This window comes from Ailuropoda melanoleuca, chromosome 12 (assembly GCF_002007445.2).
Source record: "Ailuropoda melanoleuca isolate Jingjing chromosome 12, ASM200744v2, whole genome shotgun sequence".
Lineage (NCBI taxonomy): Eukaryota > Metazoa > Chordata > Mammalia > Carnivora > Ursidae > Ailuropoda > Ailuropoda melanoleuca.
In genome coordinates, this window is record NC_048229.1 from 40,932,215 (window position 1) to 40,959,943 (window position 27,729).

General features: G+C 41.3%; 1 protein-coding gene across 3 annotated transcripts in view; it reads right to left on the reverse strand.

Moving 5' to 3' along the window:
- GARRE1 (granule associated Rac and RHOG effector 1) overlaps positions 1 to 27,729 on the reverse strand; it is an 82,440-nt gene that overhangs the window by 42,642 nt on the left and 12,069 nt on the right. The window contains exons 2-3 of one of the 3 annotated variants that reach the window (XM_034639327.1): positions 20,543 to 20,597; positions 8,300 to 9,587 (exon numbers count right to left, since the gene is read on the reverse strand). In XM_034639327.1, the coding sequence (XP_034495218.1) occupies positions 8,300 to 8,794 (495 nt within the window). In that variant the 5' untranslated portion in view covers positions 8,795 to 9,587; positions 20,543 to 20,597. Of the gene's footprint in view, positions 1 to 8,299; positions 9,588 to 20,542; positions 20,598 to 27,729 lie in introns of those variants that run through there. The other 2 variants (XM_034639329.1, XM_034639328.1) reach the window with 2 other exon arrangements.

A 27,729-nucleotide genomic window follows, 5' to 3' on the forward strand; every position in this document is an offset into this window, starting at 1 on the left:
GGAGCCCGATGTGGGGCTCGATCCCATAACGCCGGGATCACGCCCTGAGCCGAAGGCAGACGCTTAACCGCTGTGCCACCCAGGCGCCCCCCCAAATAATCTTTTAAAATGTATTTTTTTGTTTGTTTGTTTGAATCTCAAACCCCAAAATGCTCATCTTATTTGGCTGTCATATCTCTTTTATTTTTATTTATATATAACTATATATATAATTATAAATTTATATATAAATTATAAATATATATGTATATATATTTAAAATATTTATTTTTTTAAGTAATCTCTACATCCAACATGGGGTTCGAACTTACAACCGTGAGATTGAATCACATGCTCTTCTGACTGAGCCAGCCAGGCGTCCCTGGTTGTCGTATCTCTAAACTCTATTTTTAGATGCCTTCTACCTTTTTTTTTCATGCTACTTGACTTCGTTAAACAAATGAGGTCAACTGCCTATAGAATATGCTATATTCTGATTTGTCTAATGGCTTCCTTGTCGTATTATATAATTTCCTCCACCACACCCCATAGCTTATGTAGACTGGGAATTCGTTCTAGAGGATTGATGAGATTGTTTCAGGTGCCCTCCCACCCTGTGGAGAGGGGAGAAATGCAAGAATATACTATGGGGGTACTGTGTGGTTCTTAGGATTCATGATCAACTTGGCTGTCTCATTTTCAGTGATGCTGAGGTGGACCAATGGATTTAGGTGGGAAAGGCCCGATCTTTCCCTTATGAAGTTCCCCAATGACCTTTTATCAACTGGTTTTATCCTCCACTTTTGACCACTTGCCTGAGTCAGTTAATTCATAACGGTGTGCAAAATGGTGATTTTCCTAATTGCATCATCCCTTTCACACAGAAGAATATGGAGATTCTTCTAAACAGAAGAAACTTCCCCCATCCATTAGGGCTATTTGGTTACCCTGAAAAACAGATGTACTGGAGAAGCAGGAAATTTGCTTAATTCCTTATTTTTCTTTTAATTAGCAATTTTCAGAATAATGAGGCGGTTGCACAGTGTGTCTTGGCCAATCAAAATCAAAGGATCCAGTGCCTCCAGAGTGGCAGATGCCCTCTGGCCCCAGTGGCTTCCACCCACATAGAGTGGGCTGGGCAGACAGACAGTAAATCTAGTTGCTCCACAATGAAGTTTACAAAATCACTCAAATTCCAACTGCTTAAATTAATTATAGGTTCTTCTAAAGGCTAAAATCTGAAGACAATTTAGATAATAGAAGAGGCACCTCAATAAAAGAATAAGCCAAAAGAGTGGCTAGAAATTAGCAACAGCCTGAAAACTAGAACTATATAAGCTTTTTATGAAGTGAACTTCAGTTTCTGATTAATAGCAGCAATTTGGATTTTCATTTGGCACATACAGTTAGGAAATATTTACTCCACAATCTGTTATGGAAGATCTACTAGTCAAAACAGGAAAGGAAAGAAAGAAGTAACACTGAATTTTACCTTTAGGCAAAAAAAAAAAAAAAAAAAAAGGAACATGCAAATTTAATTCCATTCAGGTTAATGAAAATCGTATTTTTTTTTAAATATTTTATTTATTCATGTGACAGAGAGCCAGCCAGCGAGAGAGGGAACACAGCAGGGGAGTGGGAGAGGAAGAAGCAGGCTCCCGGCGCAGGAGCCCAATGAGGGACTTGATCCCGGAACGCTGGGATCACACCCTGAGCCGAAGGCAGACGCTTAATGACTGTGCCACCCAGGTGCCCCTGAAAATCGTATTTTGAAACCAGTCCCTAATATTTTCCATTACTGTTGCTCTACAGTATTTCTGGCATATATCTACCCAAAATAGATTATTATTTGGTTCTTATGAATTAAGGGTCTTAAGAGTCAGTCAGTGCTCCCAAATGAATTATTTCAAACAGATTCATGGGTAATCACACAGTACACAGACATTTGTCAGTGCATCAAACCTAACGCCAAGGTTCAATTACATAAAGATTTGATTTAAAGTCGGCCTGCCCATTTACAAGGTGATGATCCTTGGAAAGCCACTGAAATTGCCAGAAGATATAAAATACAGTCCCCTTAAAGAACTACAGCTCCTAGGATCCCTACAGCTGCCTTGGGCTTCTGGAATGCACAGCACCTGCCCAGAGGGCCACACCCTCCCAACACTGAGGCCCCAGAGTGAGACCAGAGCCCTGGAGCAGTCAAGCAGTGAAGGAGGCCAGGGGAGAAGTGACAACACTACTCACTTACTGCACAAGGATCCGCCCTCCATCTTCCCTTCAAAGGCTGACCTCATGACCTTTCCGACCCAGAGCCTAGTACTCTTCCTTCTACTGTTTCAGCCACGATAGGTCCTCTCTGCTCTCCACATACTCCGTTCATCCTGCCTCAGAAACTCCACAGTAGCTGTTCCCTCTGCCCGAATCCTCCGTTCCTGGTTATCAACAGGGTGTATTGCTTCACTTCCTTCAAGTCTTTATTCAAAAAAAGAAACAAGAAGCCCCAGATGGAGTCACCTGTGCTAAGCTCCAAATCAGCAAACCAAGGTTTAATTCTTAACCTAACTGCAATTTCAGTCTCTCCCAGGAATGAAACCTATAACCTGGCAATCTGGAATGACCTAGGGAGGTAATCCACTGGAGAGACCCCTTCCGTCTCCTATATGAAGGTGGCCTTGACTGAACCAATCCACTCTGCTCGAAACTTTCTTTTCCTGCTCCCTTCTGCCTATAAAAGCCTTTTATTCTGTACAGCTCTTTGGAGCTCCTTTCTGTCTGCTAGACGGGATGCCACCTGACTCATGAATAGTTGAATAGAGCCAATAAAATCTTTAAAATTTACTCAGCTGAATTTTGTTTTTTAACAACTCAGATGTCACCTTAGTGATGCCTTAGTGAACCCTCTTATCTAAGATTGCAGTCCTCTTTTATCTACCTGAAGGGAGGAATGTCTATCTTGTTCACTACTGTATCCTTTGTGCCTGGAACAGTACCTGGTACAAATAAAGTGTGCAATAAATACCTGTGGAATGAAGGCATGAATCACAAATCAATTTGATTCTTTTACTTACATTTCCACTGAAAAAAGAATTTCATTTAAGACAATTGACAGATGCTCGTATAAAGAGGTGGACATTTCTGACTTTCTAATAAATAGAAAACCATGTTACAGGGCTGTCTATACTGCTTTAATACGAACCACATGGTTTAACTGCAAAGGGTAACAGATTTCTCTGACAAATGATACCGAGGTAGATAAAATCTAAGAGAAATTAGCCACTCAATTCAGCTAGCCTGGCATTTTACAGGAACACTGGAATTAACACAATCCTAACGATCACCAGTGGAGATGCTCCTAGACTCGGAGAGAAGAGAGATAGCAGGTCCCATTAGGTCTACTTCCAGAAAATGTGTGGGTGAGATATTCAAAGGTTTGTATAAAGAACAAATTCAGTATGGGAAACCACAGTTTTCCTGAATTCACATTCTGGCTGGACAGACAGTTTGAGACTTATACAAAGGAATTCCTACGAAGCACTTAATTGTGATCACATTTCCTATTTTGACAAAATCCCAGTTCATATACAATGTAAACTATGTATTTTCTTTTTAAAAAAAGATTTGTTTATATGACAGCAAGCAAGCAAGTGCATGAGTGGGAGGGGCAGAGGGAGAGTGAGAGAGAATCTCCAGCAGACCCCATCTTCAGAGTGGAGCCCGACGCAGGGTTCAATCCCAGGACTCTGCAATCATGACCTGAGCAGAAACCAAGACTCAGATGCTTCACCAATGGCACCACCCAGGTGCCCCTATATATTTTCTATAAATCCAGAAGAAAAATCCTACCTAAACTGTCACCTGGCTTATCCAAAGGGTCTTGGGTACTGCAAGTGTATTTGCTGGATACCCCACCCCCTACCGCAATGTCCCATTCTAGGCACAAGGCAAACAGCAATGACTACTGGTATAAGAGGTCCCCTTGGGCTTTTACGATGAAAAGGCCCTGGCAGTTGCTACCTAAGGCGGGTAATATTGTTGCTGCCTTACAAGGGAGGCACCTACTTCAAGAACCAGGAAAGAAATGAGCAGAGCAAATGTTCTGGGGGTGGCAACTTTTTCCACCTAAAAGGGTTTCAGTTAGAAAAATAACTTGCTGGGGTCCCTGGGTGGCTCAGTCGGTTAGACATGTGACTCTTGATTTCAGCTGAGGTCATGATCTCAGGGTGGTGAGACTGAGCCCTGCCTCAGGCTCTGCACTCAGCGTGGAGTCTCCTTGAGATTCTCTCCTCCTCTGCCCCTCCACATCCTCCCACCACCTCGCACTAGTGCGCTCTCACTTAAAAAATAAATAAATAACTTGCCCAACACTTCTCTCTGATGTTGGGTTTGTATATAATTGTGCTCTGCACTTCAGAGAAGGGTTTGTAGCACCTTTCAAGCCATGTTGGAAGCAATAAGAATGATGATGGCAACTAACCTGGTACAGCCTTTCAGACACTAACCACATCAGATTATCACAAGAACTCTGGACGGTGGGTGGCAATTCCAATTTATTTATTTTTATTTTTATTTAATTTTATTTCTTAAAGATTTTTTTAAAAGTAATCTCTACATGGGGGGCACCTGGGTGGCTCAGTCATTAAGCGTCTGCCTTCAGCCCAGGGCGTGATCCCGGTGTTCTGGGATCAAGCCCCACATCAGGCTCCTCTGCTATGAGCCTGCTTCTTCCTCTCCCACTCCCCCTGCTTGTGTTCCCTCTCTCGCTGGCTGTCTCTCTCTAATAGATAAATAAAAAATCTTAAAAAAAAAAAAAGTAATCTCTGCATGGGGCTCGAACCCACAATCCCAAGATCAGGAGTCTCAAGCTCTTCCAACTGAAACAGCCAGAAGCCCTAATAATTCCATTTTATATATGGGCAAAGTGAGGCTTAGAGATGTTGAGAGATTTGCTCAAGGCCATACAGACGGTAAGAAGCAGTCATTTTCTAAACCCAGATCTTCTGACTCCATGCCCCATAACAGTGTCATAGGCACCCATTACCTAGTGAAACATCATGGTCACAGTTCATCTCTCTGAGAGTGAGATTTTAACAGTGAGACTGTGAGGGTGAAGCAGCAGGGTAAGGGGCAAAGTCCCTGACAAGTACAGACAAGACAGGACCCATGTACACCCTGCCTGCCCCAGAGCACAGAGTGAGCAACTGGAGTTCCTAGAGATAGGCACCAGATCAATGAGCATATCCCAAACCTGGCTGTAAGTAAGGGAACATGAGAAGCATCTTTGGCCTCCCCTCAGGGGTGGGCCAGTGGGATCAGTACTTTCTCTTAGGTTTAAAATGGTCAATCATTCAAGGGGCACTTGGGTGGCTCAGTTGGTTAAGCGTCTGCCATTGGCTGGGGGTTGAGCCCTATGTTGGGCTCCCTGCTGAGCAGGGGGTCTGCTTCTCCTTCTCCCTCTGTCCCTCCCCTCTGCTCCTGCTCTCTTTCTCTTTCTCTCCCTAATAAATAAATAATATCTTTAAAAAAAAAAAAAGTGTCAAGCATTTGAACACAGAGTTCAGGATTTTCCACACTTACATCCTGGACTAAGCTCCTCAGCAGAGGTCCGTACCTAGCCCTAGCCGGTCAAGTTCAGCATTGTTAGGCCCCAGGGATGAATGTTAAAGAGCCTCTCAGGGTCCTTCTGATAAAACCGTAAAATGACCAACACGAAAAAACCCAAATGCCCAGGCATCCCATCTGAACTGGTGAATATTCTGAGAGTGAGACCCTTATTGGCCCAGGGCAGCACATAAGTTCCAGAAACAACAAATACTACTCTGTGGAAAAGGCAAAATGTTAAGTCTGCAGGCCTACAGTTGGCAATCACATTTTAGAATTTACTTATAAGTCAGCTGTTTGAAACTCAGAATACACCCATAGATTCTAAAACCCATCAACAGCACTGAATTTCCAGTCTAGCCTCCAAAGCCTGTTTAGCTTATTATGTACAAAAACACAGTAGTATTCCAGCTATCCTAATCACATTTCAATGGGAAAAGCCAAGTCAAAATTCCAAACGACAACGATTGGAAATATTTCTCCTTCTCAGCTCAAGTAGTCCACGCTGGTCTCAAGAAAGCAGAAGGGCCGAGAGAGGTGCAACTTCAGCCCAGTGGCTTCCTAAACCCCCAGTCCTCAGGGTTGGTTCATCCTGCTCTAGGGGTCCTGACCTGGGGAATGAGGGCACTTGCTAGGCAGGGCTGGAGCGCAAACGGCCATGCATGTCTAGCTCGGTCTCCGCCAGCACCTGCAGGCATGGCCTGAAAAAGAGCTCAAGGATGTTCAGGTTAAAATAAAAGCATTTGGCCTTATTTTTCAAACCACTCTTGCCTGAAATTTTAAATAAAGCTAAAAATGCTGATGTCATGACAGGATGAGAGCTATAACAGGCTGGGTCTAAGATGGTATAACCCTTTGTGAGAGGGCAGAGTCCCTAACTGCTCTCTTGCCACATCTCTGCAAAGCAGCGAGCAGGCACACTGGTGGTTGAACAACGTGGTCCTTTCTATAAAACAAACAAAAGCTAAAGCTGTCCATTTGTGCATGTGCACATATGTATCCAGACAGCAGTCTGGGATGGCACACGCTGGCCAGCTAACAGCGGCTACTTCTGGGAAACAGAACAGGATAGGAGAGTAAGTCAGCAGTTTTACGTTTCACCCTTTAATTTCTTTTGAGAAGTACATTTTTAAAAAAAAGTGCTTCATGCAGGCTTTACGTGTGTAACTCAAAAAATACTTTATGACAAGCCATTTTAAAAATACTTCAAAACGGTTATTTCCCTAAATACAGAATGTGATCACAGAAATAATCAGAAATTTAAAATATACCTGGATTAGATTAAAAATAGAATGACCCAAGGAGGCTATTATACATTTATTCCAGCAGGTTCAGTAAACGACAGCCCCTGGGCCAAATCCAGGTCGACAGACAGGTACACAGGTAAGACTGATTTTTACATTTTTAAAGGGTTATTTTAAAAAAAAGAAGAAGATGTGACAGAGATGTGGTCCACAATTCTTAGAATCTACTATTTTTTTCTATACAGAAAAAATCTGATGATCCCCAATTTACACAAATAACACCATGTCTTTTCAAGTACAGTTTTTTTCTTTTTTTTTCTTTTTCTTTCTTTCTTTCTTTCTTTCTTTCTTTCTTTCTTCTTTCTTTCTTCCTTCCTTTCTTCCTTTCTTTCGTTCCTTCCTTCCTTTTCTTTCTTTCTCTCTCTCTCTCTCTTTTTTTTAGTAGGCTTCATGCCCAACGTGGGGCTTGAACTCATGACCTTGGGATGGAGAATTGCATGTTCTAGTGATTGAGCCAACCACATGCCCCTCAAATATAGTTCTAAATTCTCTTGGAAATGCCTTCAAAATCACTTTTCAACACGATGAAAATTAGTCATATTACTTAATAGCCTACCATTTTCCTGCCTAAACCCACAGCAGTATAGCCTGTTTAGCTACCCCAGCCATCAGAATTGGCTCAAAAATGTGATTTCCTAAAATAAAATTCAGCCCCAGCATGGAAAAGGGACATTCTCTCTCCTGGCATCCAAGAATCTAACCTCTGATGTGCTGCTAAAATGTACAAGGACTCAAGACATCAAACCCAGAAGAACTCTCTGAGCAGATAACAATAATTTTTAAAATTTACCAGTTACACTAGTAACACTAATCTGGCAGATCAGTTGAATAAATGATTTCCTAAATGAAGGAAGGAAAAAGGTCATCTTTATTCTGAATGAAATCTGTATTCCAATCTTACATTCTAATCTAGAGCCCTTAAAGAGGGAGGATATTTCATTTTGATTATCAAAGACCCTAAGAAATATATTGAGCAAGAATCAAACACATCCAAATGGGAACAACTATGAATGTAGAACTAGCAAAATAATTTATCCTGAAAATGTATGAACTTTCTATATTAACCCAATGGTTCTATAGAATGACACTCACAAAGTTCATAATCATATTTAGAAATCTCAGTCCCCACTAGGTACTTTTTAGCAGGATGTTATCCGGAAATTTTCAACTTCAAAATGTAAAGAACATAAAATACAGGCTGATTTGCTTGTTTGTCTCACAGTCATTGAACCTACTTAATTAGAAATGAAAGCAATTCAGAACCTAACATGCACCAATTTTTTACAAGGACGGAGTACCAACAGAAAGAAGACGGAGATCAACATTGTGGTAATTTGGGAAAACACGAAGATGACAATCTCACTTACCTCTGGGACACATTTTCCTACCCAAGTATGACAGAAAAGATACTCTACCTCAATGTCCTGGAGGCTGAATTCCTTCTGGTCTGTAAAGTTTGCGGCCCCGGCACTGAGTTCCATCAGCATCTTGGCGATCTCGGGCTTTATGGCTGATGTCAGCCGACTGGCGGCTTCCATGACATGCTCCTGCACATCTTTAAGCTGCATGGCAGCCTTGGAGTAGTGAGAGTTCCTGAACACAGTGCTGAAGAGATCTGTGAGGAAGGTGCTGGCCCGGCAGAAGACGTTGAGGGCATCCAGGTACTTGGAGATACCCTGCTGGATGTCAGCGATGGGAGTGGAGTGGGGCATGGCATGGTGGCAGCTGCCTGCAGCGGTCAGACTGCCCAGGGGGGCCGCGGTGGCCGTCGATGCCAGGGGAGCACTCAGCGCTCGGCCCAGCTCAGGCATCGGGTACTGCTGGTGCTGCTGCACCTTCTGCTTGGACCCGCCAAGCAGGAAGCGCCGCTTGTAGTCCATTTTACTGTCCTGGGCGCTGCAGCAATACATGCGGGAGGGGGAGCTGTCCCAGTGACCGTGGGCGGGTCAGGGTTCTGATTCTTCTTTTTTCCCCCAAAACTGTAGCTAGGTATAAAAATAGTGGAGTTCTGCAAATCTAAGTTTTGCAAAAGGCATTTCCATGAGGCAGGTGACCATGTGATCCAACGTCGATGGGAGAACAACAGGTTTATATAATTAATATTTCAGGGTAGGTGGGATCTCTGACAAAAAAATAAAAGTGTGTCCAAAATGCTGTATAAGAACTGTTAGCATTCCACTCTCTTAATAGAAAGATATGTTTGCGGAGAAAAATGTTTACCTATCATTGTGTTGCAAGAATATTTTGAGACTTGTATTTACAATGGCAGAAAAATAACTTAACTTTAAAAAATGTAATATAATGTAATATCATGTATCTTCAATATACCAGAAAAATTAGACCCCCAAAACCCACAAGCTGATCAACAGCGATTTAAAAAGCAGTACAGTTACTTCACACTAAGTCCTTAGGAAGGACGATCAAACCGCTGTGGAAGTTTGACAGAGCCCGCCTGCCAAATCCATTCACCTGCAAATCTTATTCTCAATGCGAAAAGTTTCCAAATTTCCTTTAATATTTTCTGAAAACAAGTGTTTTTCTAAAAAATGGCATTTGTTATTATAAGTCTTCTCCTTTCCTTCTGTTTGCTGAGGTAGCAGTTTCCTTGTAACAGTAATAAGAGGTGCTTCCAAGACTGGGTTGGCCCTCAATTGTCTGAAGCAAGAATGCACAGATGTATTTGTAAGGCCTCTAAGTCATTTCCTGTGAGGGGGGAAAATAAGATAAAGTTAGGAAAGTTACAGGATGATGAGCAATTCCAAAACATTAACTCCTGAAATGCTAAAATCCACAAAGGCAGGCTTGAAGTAAGAAATCCTATGTAATGTTACCGAAGCAGGTGCGACAGTGAGAGTTTAACTATGACATTATGACGACTAGAAAATTCCTCAAGTTGTACAAAAATAGTGCAACCAAAAAAGTTTGATTCCACACCAACCGCTCCAAAGTGGAGGCCGACAGGGCCTGGACTCGTGTTTGTGTTCGGGCTGCCCTTGATTCCTCCTCAAAGAGCTCATAAATGCACAAGAGGATCAGGAGAGTACCCAGATCGTGGGGAGGGCTGTCAACAACTACAGCACCCCAGACGTTAAGGGAGACTGGAAAAGAGAGGGAGAGAACAGGAACATTGTGATAAAGCAAATGTTACTCGGAGGTAGGCCTCGGCCATAGGATAGGTTTTCACAAGTGCAAAAGGGATGGGTGGGTCTCACCAGGTCAAAGGACCACCACAGACAGCAAGGCCTTGAAGCAGCATGGCATGGGGGTCTGCTCAGGATTCCCAGCTCGTCCAAAGTGCAGTGCACGGACAAAGCCTGGAGTGGTGAGCAGCTGACAGGAGGTCTGCAGGCAGGATTCTCCTCCCCCTCACCCGGATGTTCAAAGAGAAGCCTGGCAGGGTGTGCCCGCTCTTACACACGGGGGTAGCTCCTGTAGAACCCCTGACTCTGGATATGTTCAAAGGGCAATGTCTGGACATCTCCGGTTATAAATGTTTCTGATGCCTTCAACAGTGGAGCAGTGGGATTCTTCTCACAGAACTACCATTGGGGTTCCCATTCGCCTGAACTCTCTGCTCTCCCAAACATAACATGAGTTCAAGTCTATTTTACTGAGTGTTAATATTTAGTCTACATTGAACTTCAAACCACGTGATATCTGGATATAGTTTGGCCTACGTTTTGATAACTAAGTTTTCTTTCTTTCCATCTTCCTTTTTGGTTGATTAAAAAAAAAAGTCACACTTTGTCATTCATCATGGCCAACTACCAAGCCTCTACAATTGCACAAGGAACCCAGGAAGGTAGGGGGGTTAAAAGAGCAAGAGATAAGAGATACAAACACATACTCTAAAAGTGTAGCAACCCTACATGTTGGGTAGGGTGTAGCTACCCAACAGCTAGCATGTAAATGCAACTAAACTGGCTACCGTCTGCAGCTCTGTGTTCAAGAGAATCTTGACTCAAAAAAATCTCATAAACTTTTCAAGAAACAACATATCAAATGGCTACTTTTAAGAAATCTGTTCCCAAAGGTCTTTTTTCAAATTTATGCCATAAAGAAATCTAACCTATCCCTACCCAAATGCTCTATTGTAATCAATGCAGCTTTACAAATTCTGATGTACAACAGAAGCCCTCAACAGGAATGTTGTTCATACAGAAACTGTGGAGTCTGTGAAAGAAAACCACTGCCCTGAGCTGGCTGGAGAGAGCAACTTGAGCAGTCCTGAGGAGCACTCTTTCTTCCTTCTGTGTGCACACTGCTGCCTCTGGCCCTCACGGTCCACTCCCACTGCTCTGTTAGCTGGTCCTAGAAGGCCAAGACCCATATACTTAACTAATTTTAAAGAAAGCATCATAACATTATACTTTTTTCACTTTACATATTTCCAAAATTTATTCAAATGAAACTTACAATGCTTAAAAATATACTATGTCACCAAATTCACCTACCTACAAATTCAAAACCAAAATCTGAACCATCTTTTTAAAATAGAAATGGACAAGCTGATTCTAAAATTCATACGGGAATGCAAGGGACCCATGATGGCCAAAACATATATTGGGAAAAAAATATGTTGGAGGATTCACACCTCCTGATTTGAAAGCCTACTACAAAGCTATAATAACCAATGGAGTACTGGCATCAGGAAAGATATATAAATCAACAGAATAGAAATGAGAGTCCAGGATAAACCATACAACTATGGTCAACTGATTTTCAACAAAGATGCCAAAACCACTCAGTGGGTAAAGAACAGTTTTTCAATAAATGGTGCTGGAAGAACTAGATATCCACATGCCAAAGAATGAATGTGGACCCCTACCTATATCATATGCAAAAATTAACGCAAAAATGAATCAGCCCTAAAATAAGAACTCAAACTATAAGACTCAGAAGAAAACAGGTGGAAATCTTTGTGATCTTGGATTAGGCAATGGTTTCTTAGACATGACATCTAAAGTATAAACAAACAAAAAAATAGGTAAGTTGAACTTCATCAAAATTAAGAATGTTCTGGCGTGCCTGGGTAGCTCAGGTGCTTGGGCATCTGACCTCAGCTCAGATCACGATCTCGTGGTCCTGGGATGGAGCCCTGTGGTGGGCTCCGCACTCAGAAGGAGTCTGCTTGTCCCTCTGCCCCTCCTTCCGCTCGTGCTCTTTCTCACTCAAATAAATAAATACAATCTTTAAAAAAAAAAAAGAAAAATGTTTGTGCATCAAAGGTCACTATCAAGGTAAAGGGATAACCCACAGTATGGACAAAAATATTTGAAAACCTGGGGTGCCTGGGTGGCTCAGTTGGTTAAGTGTCCGATGTTTGGTTTCAGCTCAAGTCATGATCTCAGGGTCCTAAGACTGAGCCCTATATCAGGCCCCATGCTCAATGGGGAGTCTGCTTGAGATTCTCTTCCTCTCCCTCTCTCTGCCCCTCCCCTGCTTGCGTGCTCTCTCTCTCCCCCCTCTTAAATAAATAAATAAATAAATAAACAAATAAATAAATAAATAAATCTTAAAAGCGAATGAAAAGATGTGCAACATGGTTGGTCATCAAGAAAAGACAAATCAAGGGGCGCCTGGGTGGCACAGCGGTTAAGCGTCTGCCTTCGGCTCAGGGCGTGATCCCGGCGTTATGGGATTGAGCCCCACGTCAGGCTCCTCTGCTATGAGCCTGCTTCTTCCTCTCCCACTCCCCCTGCTTGTGTTCCCTCTCTCACTGGCTGTCTCTATCTCTGTCGAATAAATAATAAAATCTTAAAAAAAAAAAAAAAAAGAAAAGAAAAGACAAATCAAAACCATTTCGCACATGCTAGGATGGCTGCAATAAAAACAAAAACACAAAATAAATGTGGGCAACAATGTGGAGAAACTGGAACTCTCATACATTGCAGACAGGAATGTGAAATGATGCAGCCACCGTGAAAAGCAGTCTGGCAGTTCCTCAAAATGTTCAAGAGAGTTGCCATATGACCCCAAAATTCCACTCCTAAGTAGGTACCCAAGAAACCTGAAGATCATATAAAAACTTGCACATGACAACTAAATAAAATCATAAGTGAAAAACTTGAACATGAATGTCCATAGTATTATTCATAATAGCCAAAAAGTGGAAACATGCGAAATGTCTATCAACTGATAAATGGATAAACAAAATGTGGTATAGCCATACAGCATTATTCAGCTATAACAAGGAATGAAGTACTGATTAATGCTACGCTGTGGATGAACCTTGAAAATATATGGTAAATTAAAGAAGCCAGACACAGAAGGCCATATAATGTGAGATTCCATTGACATCAAACCTTCAGATAAAGCAAATCCACAGAGACAGATAAAAGTAGATTAATGATTGCCAGGAGTTGAGAGGAAGGGAATGGGGAATTAACATAGTTTCTTCTTGGGGTGATAAGGATGTTCTGGAACTAGATGGTGGTAATGGTCATACAGTTTTGTTAATACACTAAAGCCCACTGAATTTCACACTTTAAAATGGTAAATTTTTAAAAAAGATTTTATTGATATATTTGAGAGAGCGAGCAGGTGCACAAGCGGGGTGGGGGAGAGGGGCAGAGGGAGAGGGAGAAGCAGACTCCTCCCTGCTTAGCAGGGAGCCCGATGCAGGGCTCGATCCTAGGACTCTGGGATCATGACCCAAGCCGAAGGCAGATGCTCAACTGATGGAGCCACCCAAGAGCCCCAAAATGGTAAATTTTATGGCATGTGTATTATGTATCAATAAAAGAAGAAAGAGAAATAGGAAAACATATATACTACTGACCTCCAGAAATGTTTATTTAGAATAGATGAATGAAAGTCTGATATGTTACTTCTAAAAAATGACCCACTGGTTACTGGGCAGATCTGCAGCATTGTGGGTAGCTATTGACTAACCAGGGTGGTGATTATCTGCATGTTTACTTGGAGGTAAAAAAGCAAACACTGTTAGTATAATTTGTGCACTTTCCTATGTTATTCTTCAGTAAAAAAAAATTAAAGGAAAAAACAAAGAGTTAACTAGCACATAAAGGAGGGAAGCTTAGGTAGGGAAACTGTCACTTCAAGTGGAATGACACTGGGGGTGGGGGATACCTGAGAGGAAGCAAGACAGAGATTATGGAATGGCCAGTCTTGATTAGATCTCCTTCCTTCTATACAATAAGGCAGTGGGGCCAAGAATATCTGCACTGCACTACTCTGAAATGTATGTGCTTACATGACTAACTTGGGGTATAAGAAAAAGTCCTAGATTAAAAGCTTTGGCAAACTCTAAGATTCAGACCTAATCTAAACTGCAATTTCACTATTAGGAAGAGAGCAACAGATTCATGAAAATAAAAACCTGAAAAGGAAGGGGAGGGGAATGATGTCATCCAAAATGGCAGAGTAAAGACCTCCAAAAATTCTCTTCTCCATAAAAACAATAAGAAAACGGGCAAAAATGGTCAGAGTCAATTTTTTCCAAACTCTGGAAATTAGCAGACTTGCAACAATTTGGGGGAATATATATTCTAGAAAAAAAGCTGAATTTCAGTAAGAATAGTGAGCTTTGCAGCATTTTAACTTGACCTAGTTCCATTCCCTGTTCTCTTAACTCTGCCGAAGCCTTGAAAACTAACAGCTGCATTTGCAGTGAAAACCAGAAGCAGGCAGCCACCAGAGGGAGAACTGGGCTAGAGCTCCTTCAGAGTTTCATTCCTAGGAAATTACCATTATTTGACCTATCTGGTGGTTCCCTGGAAGATCCCACTTCTCCATTTGAATGGACATGGAACTCCCTTGGAAAGGGGAGAAAATCTGCTTTCCAGAGTTCCCCCATTATATCATTTAAAATGTTCAATTTTCAAGTAAAATTTACAAGACATGCAAAGAAACAAGAAAGTATGGCCCATACACAGGAAAACAAATGATAGAAACAATTCCTGAGGAAGCTGGATTTACTAGACAAAGACTTAAAATCAGCTACTTAAAAATGTTGAAAGAACATATGTAAACTTATGTGGCAGATGTAAAGAACTAAAGGAAAGTATGACAGTGCTGTCTCAGCTAATACAGAATACTAATAAAAGATAAAAATTGTATTTAAAAAAATAGAACCAAATAGAAATTCTGGAGTGGAAAAATATAACTGATAGAAAAAACACACCAAGTGGTTCAACAGCAGAGTTGAGCAGGAGTCTGCAAACTTGAACATAAATCGAGATCATTCAGTTTAAAGGGCACGAAGAAAGAATGAAGAAAAAAGAAATGAGCCCCAGAGACCTGTGGGGCACCATCAGGCATATAATATGATTCCCATAAGGAGAAGAGAGAAAGGCACAATCACTGAACTCTACCTCTGAAACCAGTAATACATTACAGGTTAATTAATTCAATTTAAATAAAACAAAAATTTTAAAAAGAGTACAGAAAGAATATTTGCAGAAATAATGGCCAAAAACTTCTCAAATTTGATGAAAAATATGAATCTACACATCCATGAAGCTCAACAACCTCCAAGTACGATAAACACAAATTATAATCAAATTGCCTAAAGTCAAAGAGAATCCTGAAAGCAGCAAGAAAGCAACTCATCACATACTGCTGACCTCATTATTTACAGTAATTATATTATATAAGGTCGCCACATGAACTGTAATTTGCAAATACTGTATCAGTACCCTTAGAAGACATACAGAGTTAAATTCCTATGAGCCTCTGGGTCATAACATTTTCATCAAGCAATCAATACATAACCTTGTTTTATGTGTGTTTCTCTTCAAAGTTATCTTATTTAATATATAGTTGATTAATTAATATTCAACCCACAGCCAACGGCACTATACCTCATACCTGAATGAAGCTTATCTAACACGTGCATTTTCTCCATGTAGCATATTACCGCTTTCTTGAGCTTAGGAACACTTGGCAGTTCTTCAGCCCTATGCTGAGGGGCCATTTTAAACAGTGAAATTGCCAACATAAAGCATAAAAATGCAAAAAAAAAACAAAACAAAAAACAAAAAAAAAAACACCACCAAAAACCAAAAAAACAAATGTGGCACTAGAGAGACTATGGAAAGGATACTTGTTTATCATCTGAGAGTTGAAATACAAAGGCGGAACATCACCTTGTTTTGTTCTGTTTTGTTTTGTTTAAGATTTTATTTATTTGACAGAGAGAGAGAGAGAGAGAGAGAGAGAGCCAGCGAGAGAGGGAACACAAGCAGGGGCAGTGGGAGAGGAAGAAGCAGGCTTCCCAGCAGAGCAGGGAGCCCAGTGCAGGGCTCGATCCCGGGACTCTGGGATCATGCCCTGAGCCGAAGGCAGACGCTTAATGACCGAGCCACCCAGGTGCCCCTGGAACATCACCTTGTTTGACGTCAGCTAGGGGTGTGCACATTAGGCAATTCAAAATTTTTTGCAGCCCTGAACATGTCCACAAATGACCACGAGAGCTTCACAAGTACTGATTTTGTGTTACAAATAAATTTTAGCCAGTAGGTCAATCCACAAATACAGAATCTGAGAATAATGAGGAGACTATATAAATACACTGCTTGAAATACTTGTATTTCTCAACATAATGGGGTATGCCTCTTCTTAAAAATCTTAAAAATACAGGGGTGCCTAGGTGGCTTGGTCGGTTGGATGTCTGACTCTTAATTTCAGCTTAGGTTGTGATCTCAGAATTGTGGGACAGAGCCCCACATCAGGCTCCGCGCTCAGCGCAAGTCTGCTTGTCCCTCTCCCTCCCCCTCTACCCCTTCCTACTCTCTCTCTCTAAAATAAATGGATAAAGTCTTTAAAAAAAAATCTAATATACAAAAACATCAACCTTTGAAACAAATAATCAAAGAGTTACTAAATATCTTAAAAGATACACAGAGGTTGGTCTTTAAGAAATGAACCCTGAGTATATTTAATGTAATATATCACAGATCCATTATATGTAACCTGTCAGGATTTCATTGTGATTTTTAAAGGCTCAAGCCTATATATTTAAGGTACAGTCCATCTGGGGCGCCTGGGTGGCACAGCGGTTAAGCTTCTGCTTTCGGCTCAGGGCGTGATCCCGGCGTTATGGGATCGAGCCCCACGTCAGGCTCCTCTGCTATGAGCCTGTTTCTTCCTCTCCCACTCCCCCTGCTTGTGTTCCCTCTCTCGCTGGCTGTCTCTATCCCTGTCGAATAAATAAATAAAATCTTTAAAAAAAAAAAAAAGGTACAGTCCATCTGATAATTTGGAAGTATATAGTTTACAAAGACAAATTTATGCTTTAAAGAACAATTATATCTGGTGAATCATTTACTCCTCTTTTCCCTTTTGGAATGTATTGTTTTAATTTTTATTTATTTTTTAATTCAAGTCTTAACATGCAGTGTTATAGTAGTTTCAGATATAAGAAGTATATTATTTTTTAAATAAAAATAACTTTTCTAGAAGCTAAACAAGTTGGGGCGTCTGGGTGGCTCAGTCAGTTAAGGGACTGCCTTCAGCTCAGGTCACGATCTCAGGGTCCTGGGATTGAGGCCCATGTCAGGCTCTCTGCTCAGTGGGGAGTCTGCTTCTCCCTCTCCCTCTGCCTACTGCTCCCCCTGCTTGTGCTCTCTCCCTCTCTCTCTGTCAAATAAATAAAATCTTTTAAAAATAATTATAAAAAGATAAAAGCTAAACAAGTTGGGGGATTATGTTATTAGTCATTAAACTTTTTATTTTAGTGCTAAGTGCACAGTGAAAATTTTTATAGACATGCCAATGGATATTACAACTGCTTAAAGAATCACTTAACAAGCTAAAATATGTATTCAAATCTCTTCACTGTTTGGTTTGCATATAGCTGCTTCGTCAAAAACTATCACTTCAAACAAAGAGACAATAATAAGTGTTGTTGAGGATGTGGAGAAACTGGGACCCTCACACATTGCTAGGAAGATCGTAAAATGGGACAGCACTTTTGAAAAACAGTTTGGCAGTTCCTCAAAATGTTAAATATAGTTTTACCCCATGACCCAGCAATTCCATTCCTACGTACACACTCAACAGAAATGAAACATGTATGTCCACATAAAAACCTGTACATAAATGTTCACAGCAGCATTACTCTTAGTGGCCAAAACACACAAACAATCCAAATGTCTACCTACTGATGAACAGGCGTGGTGTATGTGTATATATCATATACTGTAAAGGAAAGAAGTATTAATACAAACTAAAATGGATGACCCTTGAAAACTCTGTGCTGAGTGAAAGAAGCCAGACACAAGAAGCCACATATTATATGATCCCACTGATAGGGAATGTCCAGAACAGGCAAATCCGGAGACAGAAAGCAGATCTGTAGAATGGGGAGTCACTGCTAATGCGTGGAGGGTTTCTTTTTGGGGTGATGACAGAGTTCTGAAGTTAGATATTGCTGATGGTTGTGCAACTCTGAATATACTAAAACACATATGGTATGTGAACTGTATCTCAATAAAGCTATAGTTTTTAAAAAAATATTTCATCTTTCATTGCCATTTTCCTTTTTTTAAAAAATATTTTATTTATTTATTTGACAGAGAGAGAGGAAACACAAGCGGGTGGAGTGGGAGAGGGAGAAGCAGGCTCCCAGTGGAGCAGGGAGCCTGATGCAGAGCTCGATCCCAGGACCCTGGGATCACGCCCTGAGCTGAAGGCAGACGCTTAACGACTGCGCCACCCAGGCGCCCCGAATGCCATTTTCCTTATGTAACTTGTCACTTAACAGCAAAAGGTACATAATAAAGAACAAGACTCCCAGGGACACCTTTAATGCCAGCCTTAGTCTCTTGTTCCTACTTCATCAGAAAGCTGTATTTAAGTGCTGCTAACCAGAATCTAGAAACGTCAGTGCCAAAAAGGCCCATCAGGATCATCTAATTGAAGCCCTCCAATTTACAGATGACAGGGATGGTCCCATGAAACAAGCGGACTAACCTAACGGACTTCTCTCTCGCTTGCATGCAGCTCAGTGTGGGTCTGGCAGCCCGTCTTCAGCTTGTCGTGACATGACTGGAACTTGTGTTTCCCAGTGACCTCAGCACAAAACAAGAAACTCATACCTACTCTTGACTACTTCCCATTGGAAGTGATGCCCATCACTTCCCCTCATGGCCCGCTAACCAGACTTAGTCACATGGTACCAACGTAAGGACAAGAGAGGCCAGGAAAGGTAGGGGCCCATATGGAATACTGGGTGAGCCCAGTGTGTTGCGGAGTTCTGCCCCGGCGGTGATGGCAGCTCTGATTCCACACGGGAGAGGCTGCTGACAGGGAAGGCAGAGTCGGCGCAGCCGCTTTCCACAACTGGAAGCCAGGAGATTCTCACGCGGGCTGCTCCAGGCCATGGTTCTTTGTTGTTAGTATGCATGTACCGTGGGGTAGTGGCAGGTCGTGGGGGAGGGAAAGGTCATAGATTCTTTTGAGAAACTGAGGAAAAACCGCTCCTGGTGAAACACATATCCAAAACACCAAAGTTTCCATTCCCTGAAGTTTTGGAATTGGAGCTCCGGGGAAGAACCACCTGCCCTCCATTCTCCCTGGGCTTTGGTGAAAATCTGTATGTATCCTAAGTGCTTCTAACGAGACCACTTCAGTCCCACGGTCAAGTGGGGTTCTTCTCCAGGGTGAGAGAACACGCAAGCCCCTTAAGAAGATGAAAACTGGTTTTTACTTACTCTTAACAGATATGTTTATTTCTGTGCTGATCTTTGCTGTAATAAAACTAGACCGTGTTGAAGTCAAGGGAATTTCAGGGAATTGAAATACCATTCAAGTTCTATCATTTTCAAATGGGATTTTGCCAAGAAATAATAAGCAGGAAAGGTGGTGACATCCATTTAAGGAGTTGTCTTCATGGCAGTGATCATTTCCCCTGACAAAATACTGCTGGAAGCTGGGTGATGGGTACACGAGACCCATCATATCATTTGCTCTACTGTTGTGTGTGACTGAACATTTCCATAATAAAAAGACACAAACATGCACAGAAGCATCTGGACTTATTCCTTTTGTTATTTTTTACATAGCATTCTTCTCAATGCTTAATGGTTTCCTAATGCTTTCCCCCCACATTTATCAGCCTGAAGGGCTAAAATGCGTTCAATCCATTTAAGGACATTTCTGTATTTTTTTAAAAAGAATTTTCACTGGGAAAATATTCCTCGTGTATGAATCCATTATTCATATGCATTGTGGAATCAATATACATTTTGAAGACCTCAGAAGTTAGCTGTAGCCAAGACTTGTAAGATTTAAGTACTTTATTCATAAGTTTTAATGCTGCCCGAGAGTCAAAAACACATAGCTAAAAAGGACATTTTAGGAGATAAGTCACATTTTTCCAACACCACAGTAGTCTGCTAAAATTCTCAATAGATTAAAATTGAACTCAGACCTGATTATGTCATTTAAAACATTCCTTTCTGAAATCAAAGTCATCAGCAATCTCAATTTCACACAATAACAAAGAACATACTTGAAACTAGACAAAGATTAAGTATAAAAGGGTTTTCTTATACCCATAACTGACCAGATACAAAAAGTGGTTTGATTAGCCTGAGAAAATCTGAAGAGCTTCCCTTCGTAGACAGTACCATGGATAAGAGAGTGACCTTGGGGGCCGACTGACTGGGTGGGATCCTGGCTCTGCCACTTACCCGCTATGTGACCTTGGGCAAGTTCTTTAACCTCTCTGTGCCTCAGTTTCATCGTCTGTAAAATAGGGATAATAACAGTAGCTACTGTTATTGAGTTCAATGAGTTTATACACATAAAGCACACAGAATAATATCTGGCATATACTGGGCACTGAGTATTTGATGATCTTGTTATTAACATTCTCACACGATAAGTGAAAGTAAGCAAGTCTTGTTAGCTCTGCTTGTCTGGAAAAAAGTATAAACAAAGGTCCTGTAAAGTCATCCGATCCCTGAACTGAGTAGAAATCTATGTATCCTAGTGTAGGAGGCAACACGTTTCAATGATGTGATAGCTATGACTTGTGAACACAGAGAACAATTTTAAATCCATTTCAGTCATTAAGCCAACAAGAAAATGGGAATGAAAAGCAGTCCTGTTGTCCACAATAGTATGGCACAAAGTAGCTTCATTTCAGGATGACAGGCTAAAGAAACAGGCACATGTACTCACTTTCCCACTGGCCCCAAATCCTAAAGATGTAACAGTAAAGACATTCACAAGGGAATCACAACATAACAGTAATGAGAAGTCTCTTTAAATGCTGCCTATTTTCTAGAAGATGAAGAGAAAACAGAGGGAACTGTATGATACGACAGACCACAGCAGAGCTGGACACTTCCCAGAACACACAGAGCCAAAGGCAGGCAGAGAGGCAGAGCACTTTTTCCTGGAGGAGCTGGATAAACGCCCAGCTCTGAGTCAGTAGGTATAGAAATCAGGAGTGGGAAATAGGTTCATCCACCTGATCTCTTCCACATTTCTCATTCCTGGTCACTTACTCAACCAACTCTTAACAAGGAAAAAGGACTGCTGGGAAAACAAGAATCTTTCTCAATTACCTGTATCATCAACCCACTTCTTCATTGATAAGGGTCACCAGACAGTAGGAAAAAAGTCCCCAAAAACCAAAGGACAATAAAGGACACCTAAGATGAAAAGCAGATCAGACTCCAGAAGAAACATACATTTTAGGTCCCTTTAAAGAAATTTCAACTGGTAACCTTAGAGAGATACAAGATAATGTATCCTTAAAACAAAAGCAAACAAACCATAAAGGAAGCAGAAATCAAGAAAGAATTCTTGGAAATAAGAAATATGATTGCTACAGTAAAAAAGAAGTGAAAAAATAAAATGGGAGTGCAGTAGGGTGCACACACTTGTTTATATATTTTTAAATAAACAATGGAAGAATAAATCAAAAACCAATAAAAATGTTACCTATGTGGTATAGAGAAGAACAAAGGCATGGAAGGAAGTCATAATTCTCCCAATCTACCTTGCTTTATAGTTTTATCTTTATTTTTTATTTTTTTATTTTTATTTTTTTAAAGATGTTTGTTTTTTTTTAAAGATTTTATTTATTTTATTTATTTGACAGAGATAGAGACAGCCAGCGAGAGAGGGAACACAAGCAGGGGGAGTGGGAGAGGAAGAAGCAGGCTCGTAGCAGAGGAGCCTGATGTGGGGCTCAATGCCATAACGCCGGGATCATGCCCTGAGCCGAAGGCAGACGCTTAACCGCTGTGCCACCCAGGCGCCCCAAAGATTTTGTTCTTTTATTTGACAGAGAGAGAGACAGCCAGCGAGAGAGGGAACACAAGCAGGCAGAGTGGGAGAGGAAGAAGCAGGCTCCCAGCGGAGGAGCCTGATGCGGGGCTTGGTCCCAGAACACCGGGATCACGCCCTGGGGAGAAGGCAGACGCTTAACGACCAAGCCACCCAGGCGCCCCAATAGTTTTATCTTTAGAACCAAGTAAATACTTTATACAATTAAAAAACAAAAGTAAATAAAAAAGAAAACAATCCCTAAAAATTAAAAAAAAAAAAATGAACCTAAACTATTTATCAAGTTGGTGGCATAACCACATAGAGAGGATTACTTGAAGTTGACACGGTGTTTTTATTATACCTCTCTGGTGCTACTGTCAACAAAGGAGAACAGACACAAATATAAAATCAAAGAAATAAAAATCCTTTAACCCTTCATTTAAATTTGAAATATTAGTCTGACATCATGATTTACCTTTTAATTTCTTTGTACATATTAACTTTACTGAAAAGACCTAGGAGGATTCAAATTCCAGTTGTAATGAATGCCCCTAATTTTTTCCCACCAAAAAACCAGAGCTCCTTATAGAAATGGCTGATTCTAGACCTGGGGTCAGAAACAAAAACGATAAGGCAGGAATTGTTGGTTTTTTTTTTTTAAGTGTTCATTTTTTTTAATGATTTTTTATTATATTATGTTAGTCACCATACAGTACATCCCCGGTTTCCGATGTAAAGTTCGATGATTCATTAGTTGCGTATAACACCCAGTGCACCATGCAATACGTGCCCTCCTTACTACCCATCACCGGTCTATCCCAATCCCCCACCCCCATCCCCTCTGAGGCCCTCAGTTTGTTTCTCATAGTCCATAGTCTCTCATGTTTCATTCCCCCTTCTGATTACCCCCCCTTTCTTTATCCCTTTCTTCCCCTACCGATCTTCCTAGTTCTTATGTTCCACAGATTAGAGAAATCATATGATAATTGTCTTTCTCTAATAAGCCAGGAATTCTTAATCAGGTCAGAAAGCAAGGAACCCCTCTAACCTGGCTTGTGTCAAAAGGACACAGAGTGAACCTGAAGAATAAGTTGTATTAATGACCAATAATGGGACAATTTTAGCATACAAACAAAACAAAACAAAACAAAAAACCTCCCCTGGAGCAAAAACCATTAAACACATAAAAATTAATGAGTTTGGGGGTGCCTGGTTGGCTCAGTCAGTTAAGCGTATGACAGGGCCTGATCTCATGGGTTGTAGGGATCAATCCCCATATTGGGCTCTGCTTGGTCGGAGTCTGCTTGGATATTTTCTCCCTCTGCCCCTTCCCCCACTCGTTCTCTCTCTCTCTCTCTCTCTGCCTCTCTCAAATAAATAAAACCTTTTTTAAAAAATTAATGAATTTGGACTTGGCAATGATTTCCTAGATAAACCACCAAAGCACACGGACGCCTGGGTGGCTAAGTTGGTTAAGTGTCTGCGTTCAGCTCAGGTCAAGATCCTGTGGTCCTGTAATCGAGTCCCCGCACGGGGCTCCTTGCTCAGCAGGGAGCCTATTTTTCCCTCTGCCTGCCACTCCACCTGCTTGTGCGTGCACACGCTCTCTCTCTCAGACAAATTAATAAAATCTTAAAAAAAAAAACCCAAAAACCAAAAACCAAAGCATAGGCAACAAGAGAAGAAACAAACTGGACTTCATCAAAATTAAAACTTTTGTGTGTCAAAAGACACTATCAATAGAGTGAAAAGGCAACACACAGAATGGGAGAAGATATATGTAAATTGTACCTCTGAAAAGGGATTAATATTCAGAATATATAAAGAACTATATACAACTCAAAAACAAAAAAACCAAACAATCCAATTTTAAAATGGGCAAAGCACCTGAATAGACATTTGTCCAAAGAAATACACAAACGGCCAATAAACACATGGAAAGACGCTCAAGGTCACTAATCATTAGTGAACTGCTGACCAAAACCACAATAAGAAACCACTATAAATCCATGAGGTTGGGTATTATAAAAGTAAAAAAAAATGCAGAGAAAATAACATGTTGGCAAGAATGTGGAAAAACTGGAACCCTGGGCATCACTGGTGGGAATATAAAATGGTACTGCCGCTGAGGATTACAGTGTGACAGTGCTTCAAAAATTTAAAAATATAATTACCATATGATCTAACAAATCACTTCTCAGTATATACACAAAAGAAGTGAAAGCAAAACTTGAACAGATATTTGTACACCAATGTTCACTGCAGTATTATTCATAATAGCCAGAAGGTAGAAATAAAACAAATGTCCACCGATGGATGAATGGATAAACAAAATGTGGTAAAACCAAAAAATGGTATATTCTTAAGCCTAAAAAGGAAAGACATTCTGATACCTGGTTCAACATGGTGGCGATATCTGTGGACTCAAGAAGGCAGAGATCATGGTCTCTACTTCCAAAGTTAAAACTAGGTAACAGGATCATCAAGCACCCTGTTTCTCAAGCTCAGGTGGAGAGTGAAGAGTACAGGTGGGTGGAGAGTGCTGGCTATTTCCCTGGGGCAGACTGTCCTTTATCTTTTACATCCGTTTATAGCATCTTTCACTACATGCGTGCACACATGCACACACACACCTCATTTCTCTAGTCAAATATGTTCATCTGTTTTTCTTCAGTTTCAGGTTTTGCAACTTAATTTACCATGCCAAAATTAATGACCAAATGTAGATGAACCTTTCAAAAATGATATATAAATGGCCAATAAGCACACAAAAGATGCTCAACATCATTAGCCACCAGGGAGATGCAAGTTAAGACCACGAGATACCACTTCACAACCACTGGGATGGCTTTAATAAAAAAGACAGACAGTACCAAATGCTGGGGAGGAAGTGGAGATACTGCCCGTGGGAATGCAAAATGGTGCAGAGACTCTGGAAGTCTGGCCGGACTTCAAAAGGTCAAACATAGAAGTACCATATAACCAAGCAATTCCACACCTATGTAGACCCCCAAGAGAAATGAAAAACACGTCTACACAAAAACCTATGTATGAAGTGTACTATTCATAATTGTAAAAGAAGTGGAAACAACCCAAATGTCTATCAACTGATGAATGAATACACTAGATGTAGCAGAGCCATGCAATGGAACATTATTCAGGCATAAAAAGGAGCGAAACACTGATCCATCCTACAACATGTACAAGACTTGAAAACACTGTGCTGAGTGAAAGAAGCCAGACACACAACGCCACATATCATACATGATTCCATTAATAAGAAATGTCCAGGACAGGCAAATCCGCTGAAGTAGAAAGTAGACGAACCGTTGCCTAGGGCTTGGGTGGATGAGAAGAATGGGGAATGGCTGCTAATGGATACAGGGTTTCTTTCTGGAGTGATAAAAATATCCTAAAATTGATTGTGGTGGTGGTGGCTGTAGAATTCTGAATATACTAAAAAGCACTGAATCATATACTTTAGACGGATGAATTGTATGGTATGTGAGTTATGTTTCAATAAAGCTGTTAAAAAAAAATTAAAGATGAGCCACTCCATAAACAATTCCCTCTTCAGAGAAAAAAACAAAAATTTTTTCTCCCTCCAGTCCATAACAATGTAAATCTAAATCTACCCTTGATAATATGGAGACGCCACAGGAAATTCTTTGGGGAGATTAGTGAAGTTATTGTCTGTGAAGTTCAAAGCCCAACCATTTCCATGTTTTTTGTCAGTTCAGAAAGACATGGGCCATATTTAGAAATGCACTCCAGAAAAATGCTTTGAAGAATTTTATTCTCAACATTCATGAATTTAAAATATCTATCCAGGCAAGAGAAAATGTCTGAAAGATTTAGTTCTTTGTTCTCTTAGTCCTAGGACTCTACTTTTTCGGCTCCCTTTATAATATGTTATCACACTAAAAAGAGTGAGGCAATTCGGTATGGGAAGATGCCTGTCCTCCTAGCTCTCCTGCAGCCCCTCTGGCCATTCTTAGTTGCCTCTGGGAGCCACTCCTCCTCTGACCTAAAGCACCGTGGTACCCCAGAGCTCTCTGTTTCTATGATCAACATGGTCTCCCTGGGAAGATTCCCAAATCCATCTCTCTAGCCCTGATCTTTCTCCTGTGTGCCACATCCCAAATATTCAATTGCCTACTGAACAGGTCCCCCAGTCAATGGCCCACCACCAACGCTCCCCAGGCTCTCACTTTTCCTTTCCTGCCCTGGTGAATGGCATTGCCACTTACCTACTTGATCTACCATCTACCTGTAAGCCGGAAACCCGGCAGTCATCCTCTACTCCTCACTCTCCTTTATAGCCACTTAGTCATTTAGTTGTACCCCTCTTGCCTCCTTACTATCTCTCAAGTCTTTTCCTTTCTCTCTACCTTCATTTCCAATCTAAAGTTCAGACCTTCTTTTCCTCTTGCCGGAATTGCAACAGAGCCTCCTGAGTGATCTTCCAAACTCCTGGACTGCTCCCTTCTGATTGTTGTGTGATTGTTCTAGAGCCAATTTAATCACACACTCTCCTGCTTCATATCTGTTATGGCTCTCCACTACCCTTCCCAACCGTCTTCCCCCACCCCTCTGCCCACCCCTGCCCACTTCTTGCTGCTGCCATCTTCCCACTCACCGTCTACGTGCTCAGTTCCCTCCGCCTGGATGTCTAACCTAGAAATCACCTCCTCTGGGACGCCACCTTGGCAAAAAGTGAGCTAGGAGCCCCTGTGTGCTCCAGGAATACCCTGTTTTTGGCCCCGTCTTTGCCGAGTCGTTGCTGTATTGTAAAATACTGTATCACACCGCCAGTTTCCGTGTTTCCCTGTCACCTCCAGCCCTCGTGATCACTGACCTCATTCAAGATGGTCCAGGGTGCTAAGCACACTGTAAACATTCAACAGGTATTTGCTGAATGATTAGCTCATCCCCAGTATTTATTTAATGCTTTTTTTTTTACAGCATTCATTCAGTCAGTGTTGCCATCCACAGAAGCAGTAGTTAAGTGCTAGAAATGAACTTCTGCTTAAAAAATAAATAAATAAAGCGACTGACAACAGGCCATGTTCATGCAAGTACTCCTCAACAAAAGAGACCATTTATTAAGGGCCGACAACCTGTCAAGCATTAAGCTGAGCTTTAGATACATAAGCTTGTTTAATCCTTGCTAGAACCCTCAAATAAAAACAGCTGACATTAACCGAATGGGTACTTGGGGCCAGGCTCTGTGCTACGCACCTTGTGTATTATCGAATTCATTTCTCACAAAGACCCCGTGAGGTAGGTAAAGCATGTAAAGAGGTTAAGTGAGTTTTTCATGTTCTTGCCACGTGGCTGAGGTAGTAGTCACCAACAGAACTGGGTCTGGGGCCTGGGAATCTGCTGCCAGAGGCTGAGCTCTCCACTGCGCTATTCCACCTCTGTCAAATATCTAGACCTTGGCATTCTGTTCATCACTCTTAGTGGAGACGGCTGAAAGCTGCAGTCTTCTCAGAACTGACAGGAAGTTGAGCTGGAGTAATGAAAAGTAACGTGATCTCTGTTTAGAAGATCATACCCATACCCACCGCTTATGACACCCAAATTCGACTCT